General features: G+C 43.3%; 1 protein-coding gene across 1 annotated transcript in view; it reads left to right on the forward strand.

The window, feature by feature from the left end:
• Positions 1–22,253, forward strand: part of LOC117360428 (unconventional myosin-X-like) — a 483,786-nt gene that overhangs the window by 319,509 nt on the left and 142,024 nt on the right. The window contains exons 34-35 of the mRNA XM_033944140.1: positions 4,081–4,204; positions 11,863–12,160. Coding sequence (XP_033800031.1) covers positions 4,081–4,204; positions 11,863–12,160 — 422 coding nt within the window. The remainder of the gene's footprint in view (positions 1–4,080; positions 4,205–11,862; positions 12,161–22,253) is intronic.

A 22,253-nucleotide genomic window follows, 5' to 3' on the forward strand; every position in this document is an offset into this window, starting at 1 on the left:
GATTGTGCTGAATCGTTTGGGGAGTCCAATTGGTTTCTATATCAAAATTGAACGGGGGCTGCTGGACGGTGAGTCCCTCTAGGTCTCTCCTTCTGGGTCTGCTGATTCTCTCTCGACCTTGATATCTGGGTTCTTTGTTTTTACGTTGACGGCAACATCATGGTCATGTAAGTTTTCATGCTTGCTCTATTGTACTGTTTTTGCATTTGTGGTTGTACTTGCTGTTCAGTTGCCTACTGTCCTAATAAACATGATTAAAAAAACAAAACAAAACCCCAAAACACATCTCTACTAGAATCAATTTTCATATGTAAATTCAAATCACCCATCAGAACAATAGAACCCAATTTCAACTGCATTGAGCTACATTGGTATAGATCGCTTCCATCACATTTTTCCATATACCCGGTGGTCTGTAGATTACTACTAATCCCAAACTGTTCAATGACAGTAAGAAACTTAATTTAAGAGCCAAACATTCTAAATTTAGTGATTGATATCTATCTACCAAATCTACCTCCAGGACTGTTTTATAAACTAATAACAAGATAGGAATGCCATTAATGATAGGAAAGAGGAGGGACCACTCAATCAAGATAAAGCACCATCATACAAGAGGCATAAATGTGCTAAACTGTGTATCTTCTCTTACTTCAAATACGTTATAGACAGGTTATCACAGTCTTCACATTCAGTCCTGTTGCAGGTAGTCAAATATCTTATATTAGTGCCTATGGGATATCAGACCACCCCCTGAGCACGCTAGCTCACTGGGGTTCAATTCCTCATTCCTCCCAGTATGGCACAAACTTATTCAACTCATTTTCTTCTTCTTTCATTCATAATTTAAATAATTTAAGTATTTTAATTTAATAACTTAACTTTTCATTTAAATAATTTAGTTTAATAATTTAGCTTTTCAGCCTTCAGTAAATACGTTCCCTTAACCAACGTGTTTCGCTTTTTCTTTGTCAAGGTTGGGAAAGCTGAAACGTAAAAAAACAAACAAAACATTCTGTTAAATAGCAGAACGTACTATTAAATAACATCTTTACCTCCACCACTTCTGAACTATTTACAGGGGAATAGTTATCTTACCTACTTAACTCTTCATCTCATTTACAAGCCGCCGGCTATCTGAAATATGGCTGTGGCATTCCTGCCCCGAACTGAAATACTGAGCACAGATTAAATTTGAAAGAACTGAGATGGATGTCCATGTTAAAATTCTATGGCTCCGGGGGGTTTAAATGAAATGTCAGATTGGATAGCCCAGGTTGACTTTTAAAATTTTTCTTTAATAGGTCCTATTTTTACATTAGCTCTTTATGAATCGATTATTCAGTAGTTCGATTCTGGGATGTTTTTGATAAACAAAAAAACTAAAAAAAAAACTTTAAAAACTTTATATAATTATATTTGTTAGCTTCCGGTTGAGGCCGGTTATGATGTCATGAGGGATCTTGTATTTCAGTTCGGGGCAGGAACGCCATAGCCATCTTTCAGATAGCCAGCAGCTTGTAAATGAGATGAAGAGTTAAGTAGAAACATAGAACATGATGGCAGAAAAGGGCCACGGCCCATCCAGTCTGCCCACCCCCTAACTACCTCCATGAAGAAGTTCCCGCTAAGCTGCGCTGGGGTGCGCGGGCGCACAAAATATTACCTCGCAGCGCACAAGTTTCTCGTCACAGCGCACACAGTGTAGAGCACAGTTTTTCAACCGCCGGTCCGCAAACAAAATCTTGCCGGTCCGCGAAGGATTCGGTCCCTGCCGCAACGAAAGGCCGGCGTCAGCTGACTTGCAACTTCCTGTTGCAGTCGCTGTGCCGGGACTCCTGCCTTCGCCGGGACTCCTGCCTTCGCCGGGACTCCTGCCTTCCACCGCGTTTGCCTCCTGCCTTGCCTCCGCACCTCCAGACCAGCAGCGGCAGCTGTGTATGCTTTTAACTTCGGCACAGAGCTGCCCCTAATCAATAGTTTAGCGCGGTTTCATAAGGCAGCCTCGGGGCCTTTGCTAGGCCGGCCCACATCGCATCATCGAAGCGGGCCGGCTATCAAAGGCCCCGAGGCTGCCTCATGAAACCGCACTAAACTATTGATTAGGGGCAGCTCTGTGCCGAAGTTAAAAGCATACAGAGCTGCCGCTGCTGGTCTGAACTCTTGGGCCGCTGAAGGAGGGCAAAAAGCAGCTGTCCTGGAGGTTTCCCTTCCTCTCGCCTTTACAGGTTCCTTTTTGCCACCTTTTTTTTTTTCCTTCAAACGGCAACGGGCCCCAGCATCGACATCAATCAAGTAAGTTCCACTGTCAATCAAGCGGTTCTGCTCGGCCAAAGCTTCCCCTGTGACATGAGCCACCCTCAGGGGAAAGAAAGGTGAGGGGAAGGGGGGCAGATGATGGAAGTTGGGGGGGGGGAGAGAGAGAGAGAGAGAAGGGGCAGATGATGGAATGGAGGAGATGAGAGAGAGAGAGAAGGGGACAGATGATGGAAGTGAGAAGAAGGGAGAGAGAGCAGAAGGCAGATGGATGTCAGTTGAGAAGGGAGAGCAGATGCTGAATGGAAGTGGGGAAAGAACACATACTGGATGGAAGGAGGAGATAAATAAAGGGGGAAGAAAATAGTAAGATAATGGAGGGGTGAGGGAAAGGGGTGACAAGCTGTGTGTAGACACAGTGAAAAGAGGGAAACGGGACTAAATAGTAAGAAAGAATTTAATTTAGATGGAGGCAGAAAATAGAGAAGGAAGACCAGAGAAGAAAAGGGAAGAGAGAGCAGAGAATGATCAGATCTGAGTGGAGGAAATGAGAAGAGAGATATGCTAAAAACCACAGGGGGGAGGGAAGGATAGAGATGCCAGACCATGAGGGGAACAGAAGGAAGATGATGGATGCTAGACCAAATTGGGGGGTGGGGGGGGGCAGGAGGAGAGATGGCAGGGAAAGACAGACAGTGAATGGAAGGGGCAGATGCTGGACTGAAGAGACAGAGAAGGTTATCATGCTGCTGTACCGGGCCATGGTACGCCCTCACCTGGAGTACTGCGTCCAGCACTGGTACTTTAAGAAGGACACGGTACTACTCGAAAGGATCCAGAGAAGAGCAACTAAAATGGTTAAGGGGCTGGAGGAGTTGCCGTACAGCGAAAGATTAGAGAAACTGGGCCTCTTCTCCCTTGAGCAGAGGAGATTGAGAGGGGACATGATAGAAACATTCAAGGTACTGAAGGGAATAGACTTAGTAGCTAAGGCAGGGAGAACGAGAGGGCACTCTCTAAAGTTGAAAGGGGATAGATTCCATACAAACGTAAGGAAGTTCTGTGGTAGAAAGCAACATATTTATTTGGCTCATAACTTGCTGGCGCCCGATATTTTTAGCTCACAGTGAAAAAATTTTGCTCACAACACCCGCCCGCTTAGAGGGAACACTGAAGTTCAGAAGTGGTGGAGGTAAAGATGTTATTTAATAGTACGTTCTGCTATTTAACAGAATGTTTTGTTTGTTTTTTTACGTTTCAGCTTTCCCAACCTTGACAAAGAAAAAGTGTAACGCGTTGGTTAAGGGGACGTATTTACTGAAGGCTGGAAAGCTAAGTTATTAAACTAAATTATTTAAATGAAAAGTTAAGTTATTAAATTAAAACACTTATATTATGAATGAAAGAAGAAGAAAATGAGATAAATGAGTTTGTGCGATACTGGGAAGAATGAGGAATTGAACCCCAGTGAGTTAGAGTGCTCGGGGGGGGGGGGGGGGGGGGGGGCGGGGGGGGTCTGATATCCCATAGGCACTAATATAAGATATTTGACTACCTGCAACAGGACTAAACGGTGTATGCCAGCTTCCACAACTTTTTACCCTATTTGACGGGATAAAAGCTTTTGGCAAAGGGCTATAAAAGGCCAGTTGGAAAAAATACGCTTTCAAAAGGGATTTGGAAATACCAGCTCCAAAGGTATGGGGGAGGCTTGAATATAGATTTTTTAAAAATAAATAAATAAGCTCTTTGTCAAGAATTATTGCTTTATTGTATGATAAATTTTCCTTTCATATTCAGAACTTTTCTCTCTTCCTTTGTCAGGAAAGCTGCATGAATTATGAGGCTGTGGAGAAGACCTATAAACGGAATCCCATCCTGAGATATTCCCAGCATGCTTTGCACTCACCACTCCTGCCGCTTCCCTACGGACATGTCTGCTTGGACTGTAAGTTCTTTATCTTTCCTCCTTGTGTCCGTTTCTTCTTCATAACAAAAACCAAGACGAGTGCCCAACAGGTTACACTCCTCTACTTTAGCAGTTCAACCATATTGAAATGGGGGGGAGAGATACTACTTAATCAGGGACTGGCAGGAGAATGCTTCCACCTCTGACTGATTCCTCCAACTTCTTGTGCAGCAAACGGTGATGTTGTCCATGTGCTATGAAATGTCTAGAGCAGGTAACATTTGTTCTAAGGGCTCAAAGCTTTTCCCTCCAAACTGTTTAAAATGATTGTAAGGGCCGTAAATAAATAATTCAGAAAATACAACTAATTAAAAAAGGGACAACCTGAGAAAAGCATGCATGGCCAGCACAACATAGTAAACATGGCAAGGGTATTAACATGTGTGTGTGTGGGGGGGGGGGAAGGGAGACAACAAAAGCTGCTGTTATCACAGAACATAAGAATTGCTGCTGCTGGGTCAGACCAGTGGTCCATCGTGCCCAGCAGTCCATTCCCGCAGCGGCCCGTAGGTCAAAGACCAGTGCCCTGAATGAGTCTAGCCTTACCAGGATACTTTCTGGTTCAGCCTCCGAAAGAGCGTTCCAGTTTTCCACCACTCTCTGGGTGAAGAAGAACTTCCATACGTTTGTACGGAATCTATCCCCTTTTAACTTTAGAGAGTGCCCTCTCGTTCTCCCTACCTTGGAGAGGGTGAACAACCTGTCTTTATCTACCAAGTCTATTCCCTTCATTATCTTGAACGTTTCAATCATGTCCCCTCTCAGTCTCCTCTTTTGAAGGGAGAAGAGGCACATGCTGAGGAAAGTTAGATCCTGCTTCCATCAAAAACATTTTACCCTCCTTGTCCAATCCATCATCCTCTCCTGATTGGACTATTGCAACTCTATCTATTTAAGCCTAACTAAGAAAAACCTCCACAGACTCCAACGGATTCAGAATGCCGCGGCCAAGCTCATCTTCGCTAAAAGTAAATTTGACCATGTCTCCCCGCTCCTGGCCAAGCTCCACTGGCTTCCGATAATCGCCAGGGTCCACTATAAATGCGCCTGTTTAACTTTCAAAATCCTATATGGTATCCTCCCTCCCTTTATCCCTCTTTCTTGGAATTCCTCAAATCCTAATACCACCAGATCCTCCCACAAATTAAAACTATCCTTCCCCTCGCTAAAAGGCATTTCCCACACAGGAAAGCTAGGGACCTCCTTCCACTTCAAAATCACTGAGCTCTGGAACAACCTTACCTCCCCTCTTCGGAACTTGAGCTCTCTCCCAGTTTTCCGCAAACATCTGAAAACCTGGCTTTTCTCAAAAAATGTAAATCTCCCTCCAACTTAGGAATCAAGGAAACTCTTATATCTTGGCATCCCAAGTCCTCTAAATTTTCTTCACACTTCTACCTCTAACCCTCTGTTGTACTTCCTTCTTATTTCTCCAACTGTAAACCGCGTCGAGCTCTACGAATGTGGAGATGATGCGGTATACAAACCTAAGGATTAGATTAGATTAGATTAGTTTCTCTAATTTCTCGCTGAACGGCAGGGGTGTCCAACCTTTTGGCTTCCCTGGGCCGCATTGGCTGGAAAAAATGTTTCTAGGACCGCATAAACGTGCAAACGCTGCAGCAAGACAGAGGAGGGAGCCGGCAAGATGGTAAACACCCGGGGCTAACATAGGAAAACTGCATTGCCCTTGACAGGGGCTGCACAAAATACTTCATGGGGCCACATGCGGCCCTTCTCTGGATCCTTTCGAGTAGTAGCATGTCCTTCTTTAAGTACAGCGACCAGTGCTGGATGCAGAATTCCAGGTGGGGGCGTATCATGGCCCGGTACAGCGGCATGATAACTTTTTCCGATCTGTTTGTGATCCCCTTCTAGATCATTCCTAGCATTCTGTTCGCCCTTTTTGCTGCTGCCACACATTGCGCGGACAGCTTCATCAACTTGTCGACCAGTAGAAACATAGAAAGATGACGGCAGAAAAGGGCCACAGCCCATCAAGTCTGCCCACTCTTCTGACCCACCCCATCAAGTCTGAGTGCTAATGACCCAGATCCTTAGCTCGACCCCCGTAGGGATCCCACATGGATGTCCCATGTATTCTTAAAGTCGAGCACGCTGGTGGCCTTGACCACCTGCACCGGAAGTTTGTTCCAGTGATCTACAACCCTTTCTGTGAAGAAATACTTCCTGGTGTCACCATTAAATTTCCCTCCTCTGAGTTTGAACGGGTGCCCCCTTGTGACCGAGGGTCCCCTGGGGAAGAATATATCGCTTTTCGCCTCGACACGACCTGTGATGTACTTAAATGTCTCAATCATGTCTCCCCTTTCTCTACGCTCCTCAAGAGAGTACAGCTGTAGTTTGCCCAGTCTTTCTTCGTATGAGAGACTCCTGAGTCCGGAGACCATTCTAGTGGCCATTCGCTGGACCGATTCAGCTCGAAGCACATCCTTTTGGTAGTGTGGTCTCCAAAATTGCATACAGTACTCCTGGTGAGGTCTCACCATGGTTCTGTAAAGCGGCATTATGACTTCAGGTTTGCGGCTGATGAAGCCTCTATTGATACATCCCAACATTTGCCTTGCCTTGGATGAGGCCTGCTCCACTTGTTTGGCAGCCTTCATGTCTGCACTGACGATTACTCCCAAGTCCCGTTCTTCTGAAGTCCTAGTTAGTGTTTCTCCATTTAAGGTGTAAGTTTTGCATGGATTTCCGCAGCCGAGATGCATGACCTTACATTTCTTAGCGTTGAAGCCCAGCTGCCATGTCGAGGACCAGTTTTCCAACGTGATCAGATCCTGCGTCATACTATCCTTGAGATTGCTTTCACTTACTATATTACACAGTTTGGCATCGTCGGCGAACAGTGTTACTTTACCCTAAAGCCCTCGGGTCAAGTCCCTTATGAATATGTTGAAAAGGGATGGTCCCAGGACTGAGCCCTGCGGTATTCTGCTAGTCACCACCGATGTCTCAGAGAGGGTGCCGTTGACCACCACCCTCTGAAGTCTTCCACTCAGCCTATCACTGACTCATACAGTTAGCTTCTCGCTAAACCCATCGATTTCATCTTATTTAACAGTCTACGGTGTGGGACACTGTCAAACGCTTTGCTGAAATCCAAGTACACTATGTCCAAAGACTCTCCCGAGTCCAGCTTTCCTGTCACCCAATCAAAGAAGCTTATAAGATTGGATTGGCATGACCTGCCTCTGGTGAATCCATGTTGACAGGGATCCCTTAGATTCCCTTCATCCATTATCGTGTCTAATTTACCTTTAAGTAGAGTTTCCATGAGTTTACACACTATTGATGTGAGACTCACTGGTTGATAATACGCAGTCTCTGCTCTGCATCCCTTTTTGTGCAGAGGAACGACGTTAGCTGTTTTCCAGTCCAGGGGGACTGTCCCCGTACTTAGGGAGAGATTGAAGAGCATGGCCAACGGTTTCGCTAGAACATCGCATAGCTCTCTGAGCACTCGTGGGTGCAAATTGTCCGGTCCCATGGCTTTGTTCACCTTGAGTCTTGACAGTTCTCTGTACACATCAGCAGTTGTGAACTCAAAATTCTGAAATGGATCTTCCATGCTTTGCTTTGTTTCCAGCCTTGGCCCGTGCCCTGGTGCCTCGCAGGTAAAGACAGAGCAGAAGTAATCATTCAGCAGTTTGGCTTTATCGGAATCTGTTTCCACATAATTCCCGTCTGGCGTTCTAAGGCGTACTATCCCATTTGTGTTCTTCTTCCTGTCACTAATGTACCTGAAGAAGGATTTGTCCCCTTTCTTAATGTTCTTCGCTAGAGTTTCTTCCATTCGAAGTTTGGCCTCCCTGACTGCTGTTTTGACCGCTGCAGACTTTGTCTTGTATTCAATGTTTGCTTCCTTCTCCCCGGTGCGTTTGTATAAGAGAAATGCTCTTTTCTTCTCCTTGACGCGGTACGAGACCTCATCAGTGAACCATTTGGGTCTCTTGTTTCTTTGTTGTTTATTTACCGATTTAATGTAGCGGATAGTTGCCTCATGAAGGGTCGATTTCAAGGTTAACCACATAGCTTCCACATTATCAGTTACTTCTTGAACCTGTAGTGTCTGATGAACGAATTCCCCCATGTGTGCGAAGTCAGTGCCCCGGAAATTGAGTACCCTTGTTCTTGTTTGAGATCTAGGAAAGCCTTTCCTAAGGTTAAACCATACCTTGTTATGGACACTGGTGGCTAGCGTTTCTCCCACCGAGACCTCTGAGACGCTTTCCCCATTCGTAAGTACTCCCAAGTCTCTTTCCTGGGGGGTCTCTCTGAGTACTGCACCGGACATCCTGTATTCATGTATAAGATTCTTGTTACCGACATGCATCACCTTACACTTATCCACGTTAAACCTCATTTGCCATGTCTCAGCCCATTTCTCAAATGTGTTTATGTCACATTGCAGTTCTTCGCAATCCTTCTGTGTCTTCACTACTCTGAATAACTTCGTATTGTCTGGAAATTTAATCATCTTGCTCGTCGTTCCAATTTCCAGGTCGTTTATAAATATGTTGATGAGCATGGGTCCAAGTTCTGAACCCTGCGGCACTCCACTCGTGACGCTTTTCCAGTCCAAGTATTGTCCATTTACCCTCACTCTCCGTTTCCTATCCGCCAACTAGTTTTTAATCCATGTGAGTATTTCACCCTCGATTTCATGGCTCGCAATTTTTTGAAGCAGTCATTCATGCGGGACCTTGTCGAATGCCTTCTGAATGTCCAGATATACAATGTGGACTAGGTCACCCTTGTCTATCTGCCTGTTTACTCCCTCGAAGAAGTGCAGTAAGTTCGTCAAGCAAGATCTTCCTTTACTGAAGCCGTGCTGGCTGGTCCTCATCAGAAGTTTAGCTTTAAGCAATCAGCTGCAGAAAGGAACTCGGACATGGCATTGGCTTCCCCCACCCCCTCCCCAATCTGAAATAGGAAGTAGAATCAGAGGAGGTGAGACGGGCGGAGGAAAGGCCCCAGGATCACACACAAACAGCTTGTTTTCAGTACTGAAGTAGCAGCTGCTGCTTGTACCAGTGAGTTTAAAGGACTTGAGGGGTAGGGGGAGAGAAGTAAATCTGAGATGCTGAACTAGGGGAGATAGAGGGAAGTGAGTGAGATGCCATATAGAAAAAAATAGGGGGGGGGAATAAATGATATAGGACCTGCAGAGGAAGAGGGAGAGATGCTGTAACTGGGTATAGGGGGGGGAACCAGCAGGGGAAGAAGGAAAAGATACCGGACTCGCAGGTAGATGGAGGGAGAGCAGAAGAGAGAAGGACATTTGCTGAGTTCCTGGGGAGGAACTGCACATGGGGAGGAATGCGGGACAGGTGGGGTGGGGGGCAGGGTTAGGGGCACAGAATGATGATAGGCATGTAGGGAAGGTGGGCTACAGAAGGGTGATACTGGATAGAGCAGAAATATAGATACAGAGAAGAGGATTCTCAACACAGTGTAATGTTAGGAGCAAGGACACAGGAGAAATACTGGTGAGGGTGTATAGTGCCACTGAAGGAAGATGGATGGTGGACAGAAAGAAAGAAGTGTTAAATGGAGAAAGAGACCATAGCAAGAGACGAAAAGTGTATCTGAATGCAAGGGGAAATGACTCACAAGGGAAGTGGTGGGGCCGTTAGATGACCAGGGAATAAAGGGAGTACTAAGATGGTTAAGGACTGGAGGAGTTGCCATATAGTGAAAGATTAGAGAAACTGGGCCTTTTCTCCCTCGAACAGGAGATTGAGAGGGGACATGATCGAAACATTCAAGGTATTGAAGGGAATAGATTTAGTAGATAAGGACAGGTTATTCACCAAGGTAGGGAGAACGAGAGGGCACTCTCTAAAACTGAAAGGGGATAGATTCCGTACGAATGTAAGAAAGTTCTTCTTCACTCAGAGAGTGGTAGAAAACTGGAACACTCTTCTGGAGTCTATCGTAGGGGAAAACACCCTTCAGGGATTCAAGACAAAGTTAGACAAGTTCCTGCTGAACCAGAACGTACGCAAGTAGGGCTAGTCTCAGTTAGGGCGCTGGTCTTTGACCAAGGGCCGCTGCGTGAGCGGACTGCTGGGCATGATGGACCACTGGTCTGACCCAGCAGTGGCAATTCTTATGTTCTAATCACTCAAGTAACTCCCCCAGCAGGGCCAGATAAATATTAAACAGCATGACTCAAACCACTGACGAACAGAGCCTGCTCTCCCTAGTAATCAAATGCCCAAGTATACTAAGCAAAAACATTGCTTATAATCCTTTCCCCTCCACAGTACATCCATCTATGACCAACCCTATTGAATATCCATGTCCATCTGTCCAATGTAACTTCCTAGGTAACTGACCTAACCTCTTGTAATGTAATCCAACTTTGAACTGAGTAGGTAAAGGTGTACTAGAAGACCTGATTAACTTAACATAACATAACACAACACAGTAGAGAACAATAGTGTTTCAACTACATGAACTTGTTGAAAGCCAGACTGATGTTTCTCTAAACACATATTAGACTGATGCAAAACAACTTTCTCCACTACCTTCCCAAGAAAAGGCAGAACCAAAAATCGGTCTATAGTTAGTTCCAAAGGATTCAGCAAATCTTTCTTCAACTATGGCTTAACTGTTACCTGTTTACAAATAGATGGCAAATCTCCCTCTTGCAAAGATTTATTAACAATACCTGCTAATGCAGGTGCGACTTTATCTGCCACCTGTTGGATCACACTCGAGAAACATAGTAAAGCAATTGTTCCAAGGTAGAGAGAACGAGAGGGCACTCTCTAAAGTTAAAAGGGGATAGATTCCATACAAACGTAAGGAAGTTCTTCACCCAGAGAGTGGTAGAAAACTGGAACGCTCTTCCGGAGGTTGTTATAGGGGAAAACACCCTCCAGTGATTCAAGACAAAGTTAGACAAGTTCCTGCTGAACCAGAACGTATGCAGGTAAGGCTAGTCTCAGTTAAGGCACTGGTCTTTGACCTAAGGGCTGCCATGAGTGACTGCTGGACAAGATGGACCACTGGTCTGACCCAGCAGCGGCAATTCTTATGTTCTTATGTAACAAAGTGAATCCTAATTGTAATAAATGAACATAAATTTAGAGATGGTGAATTGCAGAACTAAAGATTAATGGACAGGAACTGTCATCTGAAATTCTACACGACATTATAAAATATAAGGTTGGTATTACATGATTTCTATGTACAATAGGAAGCCCAACGCATATAAAACGTGACCAAACAGTATATTACTGGACAAGAACAAGGTGCACCACTGACTGAAACTCAAACGTAAACACATGCTATGAGTTTTAAAATCAATGTTACGTGATTTTAGCTGAAAACAGAAAACCCAGCAAGGGGTCTTATGTTTTTAATAACGTCCACATCCCTAAGACTATGTAGTCAGTGGGATAGGACGTTGTTTCACTTTATTTTCCTTTCTTTGGTTTTATTTCTGTTTGTTACATTGCAGCCACACATCGTTATTGCCCATTTATCATTAACTGTGTTGTGACTTTTAAATATTACAACCCCCCCCCCTCGATTCTTTCATTTAATGCGAGGTGCATGTTCAGCAACTCCAAAGTAATAATATATTGTTTCTTCAATTCTAGTACAAAAAGAGAAGGGATACACAACTCTACAGGATGAGGCTACAAAGATCTTCAGTTTACTTCAGGAGATGGAAACAAAAGAAGAGCCCCAACCCATTATCCAGAGAGTTCTGCAGAGCTTCTATGACCTGAAACCCCTCTGTGATGAAGTATACTGTCAACTGATCAAACAAACCACCCATGTACCCCAGCCAAACAGTCTTGCAAATCTCCACTACTGGAAACTTCTTTCCTGCATGAGCTGTACCTGCCTCCCCAGCCGAGAGATCTTGCGCTACCTTAAATTCCACCTGAAACGGTTAGAGGTTACGCTTGCATGGCTCACTTGCACTCCCTGCATCGTCTTCCTCTAATACACTCCTTGTCAACACCATGAAGTACTTGGTGCTTTCCTAGCCCTTCTGTTTTACTACAGTTTTCCTCCATTTTTCACTCACAGGGAACCAAAAACTTTCACAGATCAAAATTGAGCAGGTGGCCGTATGAATTTTTTTAAAAATACTGTCACTAGCTAAATTAGACCAGGATATTTAATGCCAGGCAATGTCTAAGGACCGGCACTGACTATCTAGGTTTACCATAGACCCAGAGGTTACAGATAGTATTCAGGGCTGGCTCCCACATAATGATTGTTTAAATTTATATTATGCTTTATGAAGCAGCTTATGATACTTTTAAATGACACAAGGGGAATCTCAGAATGCCACTTGTCTGCTTCTTGATTCCTGCAGTACAATGTGGCAGCACTCATCACTGGCTCACCCAAATGTGTCCTCTTTTTTATGTTCTTCACACAGTTTCCAATTCTAATTTTTCATACTGTTTCTGTGCTCTTTAATAAATAAATAAATATGTTAATATCTTTAAAGTCATTCCCAGAATCTCAATTCATTGAATTTTATCTCTTCCATATGTTTTCATTCATTTCAATAATTTATCATTCTTTCTGATTCATTTTCAAGTAATATACTGAACATTTCTTATCCCCTAGATAACTTAGCTTTGTTAGTGCAATGTCGCTGTTACACTACGCCCCACCAGCGCGTTTCGTATCTTCCTCAGGACAGGGGAAGTGCCTTAACAACTACATTTCATTAATTCGCTTTCTCACGCTGCTTACAATATGTCATCCAAATAGGGGATAAGAAATGTTCAGTATATTACTTGAAAATGAATCAGAAAGAATGATAAATTATTGAAATGAATGAAAAGACTAAGAAAACATATGGAAGAGATAAAATTCAATGAATTGAGATTCTGGGAATGACTTTAAAGATATTAACATATTTATTTATTTATTAAAGAGCACAGAAACAGTATGAAAAATTAGAATTGGAAACTGTGTGAAGAACATAAAAAAGAGGACACATTTGGGTGAGCCAGTGATGAGTGCTGCCACATTGTACTGCAGGAATCAAGAAGCAGACAAGTGGCATTCTGAGATTCCCCTTGTGTCATTTAAAAGTATCATAAGCTGCTTCATAAAGCATAATATAAATTTAAACAATAGTTTGAGAAATCTTTGAGTGGATTGATATTATAGAGTGCCTAATAGGATTGTGATTCCCACATAATGAAGCAGAGAGCAAGAACACTGCTTTTCAAGCCGTCCTAACTTCCTGATTAACTAAGTGGGTGCTGGCACTGAATACCACTGGTGGATTCTGCACCTATTCAACAGCACTGCCCAGCAGCGGTGTACTGAGGGAGGGGGAGGGGGGGCATCCAGCATTGCCACACCGTGCGCCCCCTGCATATCTCTTCAAAATCTTTGGCAGCAATGAGCAACACTCCTAGCTGCTACTCACGTCGGCCTCGGGTCTCCCTCTGATGTCACTTCCTGGTCCTGCATCAGGAGAGCTGAGGCTGGTGCAAGCAGCAGCCAGGAGAAGCAGCTCGCTGCTGCCAAAGATTTTGAAGAGGTAGGTGGGCAGAGAGGAGGGCACCCAAGGCAGTCTGCCCCCCCTCTGAATATCCCTCCCAACCCACTCAGGACAGTTTAACTGGGCAGGAGCTTCAGCCCATGATTTGAAGTCAGGATCTCTCCTCCCATAAGTCTATCCCAGAGGTGTAGCTATGGCTGGACCTAAGCAGCTCAGGCCCACCCAGCAGCCAACACATGATTGGTGTATCTGGTGGGGATTTACAGGCCCCTTTTTGCTGGAACCCATGGCAATCAGTGACTATACTTCCAGCTGCTGAAACTGGTACTCCATGCAGCTGAGTTTTTACCCATGCATAGGGTGCTGGCATTAGCAGTTAGGAGCATGGCCACCAGCTATAAAGGGGCTTTGGCAGATGTCTTCAGTTGCTGAGTTTGGGGATCCCCATCAGCCAAGATACTCAGTTTTTATTTGGTAGGGGGCCAGGGAGTAACGGCAGTGAGGACATGCATGTGCCCACCCATTCCACCCTGGTAGCCCACCCAGAAAATGCTACTGACTATGCCAGAGCTCCATCCAACAAAAAAGTATTTCCTCCAAGCCACAATTCATCCTCCTCACACCCCTGTCAAAGGCCTCTTCCAGCCACCACCTTTGTGGATTCAGTCCCCTCTTAAGAGGCAGGAAAGATGCCGAGCTCCTTCCTTCTGAATGATGCCATAAGGGGCGATTCATAACATTAATGTCCTAATATTTCCTACAAAGATCACCATTCACCACCCCCTCCCACTCCAGTTTTCTGGAGTTTATACTTCTATTCTTCTTTGATTCTGCCAGGAAGCTCAGTGTCACAGTTGACATTGCCCTATCCCCTCTTCTGAAAAAAGCCAAGCTCGACCCTTCCTTACCATCAAACTACCGCCCCATAGCAAATATCCCTCTTTTAACTAAACTACTAGAGACCATAGTCGCCACTCAGCTCTCTTCTTACCTAGATAGATTCTCCATTCTCCAACACTTCCAATACAGATTCAGACCCAACTACAGCACCGAGTCCCTCCTAGTTTCCTTAATTTCAAAGGTGCAACAACTACACTCTCAAAACAAATTTGCTGTTCTTCTACAATTCGATCTATCCGCGGCTTTCGACGTCATGCACCATGACATACTAATTTACCAACTTTCCGAAATAGGAATAGACTCCGTCCTAAAATGGTTCTCAAACTTCCTTCGCTCTCGTTCCTACATTGTCAACACAAATGGCTCCAGATCCGCTCCGTGGACACCATCTTGCGGTGTCCCACAGGGTTCTCCCCTATCCCCTATTCTATTCAACATGTATATGACCTCCCTGAAGCTCCTCAAACTATCCCCCCTTGAAACAATATACACATATGCTGACGATATCTTTATCCTCCTCGAAACAGACCAGAACCTCACAAACCTCCAAGAAAACATTACTTCATGCATAATGAGACTTCACGCATGGTCTCTCTCAGTACAGATGAAATTAAATGAATCAAAAACAAAATTACTCTGGCTCGGCCCAAAATTAGAATACCTGCCTACCCTTTTCACACTACCCACAGGCTTGGCTCTACACCTTGAGTTCTCTAGCAAGGTCCTCGGCATCATTATCGATTCCTCTCTCTCCCTCAATGATCACCTCAATTCCTTGGCAAAATCATGCTTTTTCAGCCTCCACATGCTGAGGAAAGTAAGATCCTACTTTCACCAAAAACATTTCGCCATCCTTGTACAATCCACCATTCTCTCCAAACTCGACTACTGTAATGCCATTTATGTATGCCTTACAAAAAAAAGTCTCCACAGACTCCAGCTTATCCAAAATACCGCAGCCAAGTTGATTTTTGCAAAACGCAAATTCGACCACGTCTCCCCACTACTTACCAATCTTCACTGGCTTCCAGTGCTTTCCAGAATTCATTTCAAATGCTCCTGTCTGGCTTTCAAGATCATTCACGGCATCCTTCCGCCCCTAATCTCACTATCTTTTAACGCCTCAAGGCCTGCTACCACCAGATCCGCCCACAGACATAAATTATCCTTCCCCTCTCTGCACGGTATCCTCTACGCGGGCAAACTGGGAAAATCCCTCGTCTCCAAAATCACGGGCCTTTGGAACGATCTCACTATCCCGCTGCAGAACCTGAGCTCCCTCCAATTATTCCACAAACAATTGAAAACCTGGCTCTTTTCTAACACATAATCATTTTTCTAAAATAAGATCATTTCTTCTCCTGTTTATATTCCTTCTACTCATACACTCTTTTAAATCATTCTCCTCTCTTCTTATATTTTTAAGCTTTGTAAACCGTGTCGAGCTCCACTTCCGTGGAGATGATGCGGTATATAAACCTAAGGCTTAGTTTAGTTTAGTTTTCTCACAGAAACACCAAAAGTAAAAAATCAGAAGGCCTATCCGGTCTGCCTACTCACACCAACTGCTCATCTCTACAATTATGGTCTGTATATATGAGTTCTCCAAGATACTCCTTGACTCTCAGAGATCTGATGCTAGATTGTACATTATCCCACGAATTCTAGAAATTTGCACACTACTTCGTGTGTAAAGTTGCATGCATGAGTTATAGAAGAACAGTTGCACATGGAACTTAATTAGCTAATGAGCTATTGGTTGGCATTAATGACCAATTACTTCCAATAATTGGTAGCAAGGGTATGTGGACAAGTTAGGCACATGCAGCTTATAGAATACTTGAAGCTGTGTGCCAGTCTACAGTTAGCCATTTGGCTGGCATAAATGCTCAACCCTAAAGGCAGGCAAGGAGTTTTAGACTTAAGCTAGTATTCTACAATAGAGATCACACTTTTAGCGTCATCCCCATGCCTAATTTTAGGTGATCTATTAAGAATGACCTCCTTCCTCCTTTTGCTATAGCCAATCTTTGAAAGATGCCTCAGGGCCACCTTGTCTTCTGACTCTATCTTAGCCTTCACTGACTTGTTTTAGAAGCAGCCAGATCACTTTTTGTATAAGGGGGTGGTAGAGGAGTGGTAGACTCAAGAGCAATGTAAGGACATTCTTCTTTACGGAGAGGGTGATGGATGCCTGGAATGCACTCCCGAGAGAGGTGGTGGAGATGAAAACGGTGAAGGAGTTCAAAAAAGCGTGGGATGAACACAGAGGATCTAGAATCAGAAAATAATAGTAAATATTGAAGAACTAAGGCCAGTACTGGGCAGACTTGCACAATCTTTGTCTGTATATGGCCTTTGGTGGAGGATGGGGAGGGCTTCAATGGCTGTGTGGGGAGGGCTTCAAGTGTGGGGAGGGCTTCAATGGCTGGGAGGGTGTAGATGGACTGGAGTGAGCTTTGACAGAGACTTCAGTAGTTGGAACCTAAGAACAGTACCGGGCAGAGCTTTGGATTCTTGCCCAGAAATAGCTAAGAAGAAGAACCCCCCCCCCCCCCCCAACAAATTTTTTAATTGAATCAGGTTGGGCAGACTGGATGGACCATTTGGGTCTTTATCTGCCATCATATACTATGTCACTATATATGGGTAAGCAATGCTAGCTGGATTTCATCAAGGATCTTTACTGGTATCTGCATTATTTAACATTTTTCTTGTACCCTTGGTTACATTGATACAATCCTTAGAAGGAAGCTTCTAGGGATATGGGTACTGTTTCTAAAAGCATATTATATATTGAGTAGGGCCCTAAGCAAATCAGTTTCATGCATTCCCTCACTTGTTGCACATCCTCCTCTTCATTAAGGTCATATATGTGTTCAAAACACATTGGGGTCAATATTCAAAAGCACTTATATTGATAACAGCACCTGCCATCTGAACAGACTCTGCTGACCAGAGCAGTCCCAATTCTGGAGACTGCATCTTCAAAAAGGCAAAAATAGGATGGAGTTGGTTCAAAAGGTGACTACAAAATTGGTCAGTGGTCTGTCATAAAGTGCATGGCAATAGACTTATAAACCTCAATATTTATACTCTAGAGAGAGGGAATATGAGAGATGGCAGAAATGTACAGGAGGTGATCCTTTTTCTTCCAGAATGAGAGGCTCAGGAGTATCCTAAGGAAATACTTTTTTACAGAAAGGGTGGTGGACATGGAACAACTTTCTAGTGGAATTGGTGGCAACAGAAACAAAGAATTGGTTGAACCGCTAAATGTCCGAGGAGTAAAAAAGGGCACTCAGGGAAGACAAAGCCATAGCGGAGAGATTAAATGAATTCTTTGCTTCAACCAACAACTCAAAAAATGCCTCCCTATTCCCATTCTTACCTAAATTCCTATAAATTTTCTCACCTCTGAGTTTCATCAGGAACTTTTGACCTGGATTAGCCACTGTTGGAAACAGGATATGGGTTAGATGGATCATAAGTCTGTGCCAGTGTGGTTATTCTTATGTTCTTAAGATAATGATATAACTGTAAATATTATCTGCCTCTCATATTCTTTTCTCCATCTATTTTGAACAACTGACCCAGCCACTGCAAACTCTTTTCAGGCCAGGGGCAGATAACCTTGTCCTGGGAGAAAACATTTCTTAAATCAAATATCTCTCTCCTTTGTTGTCTCCCAGACCTACAGAGTAAGTCTAATATAAGGATTTTGCCACTTCACTGGTGCCTGCTCTAGACAGCCCTGAAGGGAGTTCCCATTATGTCCTCTTGTTGCAGACTAGCCAACTTCTTATACCCTCCTTTCCCCCATCACCCCACTGTTATCCTCAGCTGTGCAGCCTGATAGTAAAATGCAAGTGCAGAACTTGGAATCCCCTTTTTCATTTGGTAAGGGTTGCATAGCCACCCTGGGTGGGTATTTTCTCCATATTAAATCTTTTTCTGCAAATTCTTCAAAGTCCTAGAAGTACTTCTAAAGGAAGAGTCATAAATAAAAATAATATCCTTGATAAGAGATTCATCATCTACAGTATACTGTAGCAACACAACTAGCCAAGAAAGCCTCTATACCCCATAGATATCCAAATCACTGGCCAACTTCTTACATGAAGGCCCAATATTTATACTAGTATGATTATTGCCTTTCTGAACACCCAATTACTGGATTGATTCCTTTAACTTTATCTTCTGTGTTTGTGGCTGAGGCACTTTAGGCATGTTCATTTATACCCTAAGACCCTTTAAGAACATAAGAAGTGCCTCTGCTGGGTCAGACCTGAGGTCCATCTTGCCCAGCAGTCCGCTCACACGGCGGCCCAACAGGTCCAAGACCTGTTCAGTAATCCTCTATCTATACCCTCTATCCCTTTTTCCAACAGAAACTTGACAAATCCCTTCTTGAACTCCAATACCGTACTCTGTCCTATCACGCCCTCTGGAAGCGCATTCCAGGTGTCCACCACACGTTGGGTGAAGAAAAACTTCCTAGCATTTATTTTGAAGCCGTCTCCTTTCAACTTTTCCGAATGCCCTCTCGTTCTTGTATTTTTCGAAAGTTTGAAGAATCTGTCCCTCTCCACTTTCTCTATGCCCTTCATGATCTTGTAGGTCTCTATCATATCCCCTCTAAGTCTCCTCTTTTCCAGGGAAAAGAGCCAGAGTTTCTCTAATCTCTCAGTGTATGAAAGGTTTTCCATACCTTTTATCAGACGTGTCGCTCTCCTTTGCACCCTCTCGAGTATCACCATATCCTTCTTAAGGTACGGCGACCAATATTGTATGCAGTACTCCAGATACATCGCCCGATACAACGGCAGGATAACTTCTTTCGTTCTGGTTGTAATACCCTTCTTAATTATACCTAGCATTCTATTCGCTTTCTTAGCGGCCGCTGCGCACTATGCCGTCCACCATTACCCCCACCATTACCCCCAAGTCCCTTTCTTGGGTACTCTCATTCAATAACATCCCTCCCATCGTATAGCTGTACCTTGGGTTTCTTCTTTCCCAAATGTATTACTTTACATTTCTCTACGTTGAACTTCATCTGCCATCTCGTTGCCCATTCCTCTAGTTTGTTCAAGTCTCTTTGCAATTCTTTGCAGTCCTCTTTAGTCCGAGCACCACTAAATAGTTTGGTGTCGTCTGCAAATTTTATTATTTTGCAGCAAAATGTGTCTTCAGAGGCTTTTCAATCTGCCTTACATTTCATACAACTGTTGTGAACTAGGCAAAATATCATCCTCAACAATAAGCGTTGAAAGACGGTACTAAAGTACAAAGTTATCATTGAGACATGCCAATTCTCCACAGGGAAAGCCGATCATGTCACCTTGAGCCATATATATGCTCCAGCAACAGATGCAGAAGAAGAGGATGTAGAATTGTTCTACGAACTTCAAAATGTAATAGCTCAAATTCTGAAACAAGATCTATTGATCATTATGGGAGTTTTCAATGCAAAAGTAGGAAGTACACCTGAAGATGCAGTGGTTGGAAAATATGGCATAGGAGAAATTAGTGATAACTTAATATAGTTTTGTAAAATGAACCAACTGTCAATCAAGAATATCCATTTCCAAAACCACAAACATTGTCAGTACACATGGACCTCTCCAAATGGAATGTACTGAAATCAAATTGACTATATCTGCAGAGGCCAGAGATGGAAATCTGCAATTTTGACTGCAAGAACTAAACCAGAAGCTGATTGTGGAAGTGACCACAAGCTTTTGACATGCAAGATCAAGGTAAAGCTTCGAAGGAAGGGACCTCTCAAAATATGACATTGAAAATATTCCATCAGACTACTGGATAAAACTAGACAACAAATTTGCCTTTCTTGATACAGGAGATAGAGAGTCCAAACAATTATGGAATGACATCAAAACCGTAATTAGTGATGAAGCTAAAAAAAACACTCCAGAAGAGAAAGAGCCAAGAAATTGCCTTGGATCTCAGAAGAAACCAGAAAAGGAGCAGAACAAAGACGACAAGCAAAATTTTCTGGTGATAGAGAAAAAGTATCATAAATGAACTGAGTGTTTCAATGTCAAGTTTGACAAGACAAAGAACAATATTTCAAGGATATTTGTCAGAAAATTGAATCAGAACATGTAAACAGAAAAAACAGATTGATTTATTTCTAAAATTTCTTAACCGCCTATAACTAAACGGTTTACAGCATAAAACATTCACAATGATTCAGAGGACAACATATAACAATATTTTCAGTACACACATTTAACCCACTAAAAATAGCAGGAAACATCATCAATCATTAATGAAACGCATAATTCATAGTTCAGATTCCTCTTTAAACATCTCCCTTCCATATAGCATCAGAGGAAGGCATCTACATACAATTGAGTTTTTAACATTCGCTTAAACTGTAATCGATCCGAACAGGTCCTCAGGATGCCAGGGAGGAGATTCCATTGTTTTACTCCTGCCACAGACTGGATATTAAGAGATTGCAGCAGAAATTCCAGTCTCAAATGGGGATGCTTAAAGACACCAGTGGAATGATATATTAAATAATCCAGAAAGCATTAAAAAGAGATGGAAATAATATATGGAAAATTTATACCAAAAAAGGCAAAGAGGATAACATTGGGGAAATTGAACTCGAAACTGATGCCGAAAAAGAGCCAGATATTTTAAAAGAAGCAGTCATAGCAGCAATTAAAGTTTTATAAAAAAACAAGTCACCTGGTATTAATGGTTTTTCAAGTGAATTAAGACAAGGCTCAGAAGGTGTTATAATGGCCCCCACTCAACTTTATCAACAGATTTAGAAGGAAAAAACATGACCAACCGATTTGAGAATATCACTGTTCATACCTTTACTGAAGAAAGGTGACCCCAAGGACTAACAACTTCAAAACAATTGCATTAAGTCCATATGCCAGCAAAATATTGCTGGAAATAATATAACGAAGGCTACAATCATACACTGAGCAAGAACTACCTGAAATTCAGGCTGGTTTCAGAAAATGTCAACATTATTGGCAGATGTTAGATGGATATTAGAGAAGAGCAAAGCATACCAAAAGCTCCTATACTTTGGCTTCATCGACTACAGCACGATAAACTATGGAGAACTCTAGAACAAATGGGAATATCCAAACACATAACTCAGCTGATAAAGAGCCTCTACAAAAATCAAGAAGCTGCAGTGTGAACTGAATATGGCAACACCAATTGGTTTCCAATAAAATGTGGCATCAGGCAATGATGCATCTTGTCACCTTACTTGTTAAATCTTTACGGAAAAGCCAATTTGGAAAAAGAGAATGTCTTCTTCAAGTTTTATTAAAATTTGATGAATGCGGTTGCTGGGATTGACGGTGGCGCGCGAGAGTTGGAGGTTTTTTTTTCTGTTTTCTTCTGCTCTATTAGGGGTGTGGTTAGCTCATCTTCCCGCTTTTGGGACAGCGGGCATAGTACTACGGAGGACTGCCAGAGTCCGAAGTTCTCTGAATTTCCTGTTGTGAGCTATTTTGATAGGGGTTGGGGGTGGGGGAAATTCGAAGGGTTTTTGAGCTATTGGTTTTCCTCTTTCAACTGGCTTGACGGATGCAATGCCTCACTATG

Source organism: Geotrypetes seraphini, chromosome 5, assembly GCF_902459505.1.
Source record: "Geotrypetes seraphini chromosome 5, aGeoSer1.1, whole genome shotgun sequence".
Classification (NCBI taxonomy): Eukaryota; Metazoa; Chordata; class Amphibia; order Gymnophiona; family Dermophiidae; genus Geotrypetes; species Geotrypetes seraphini.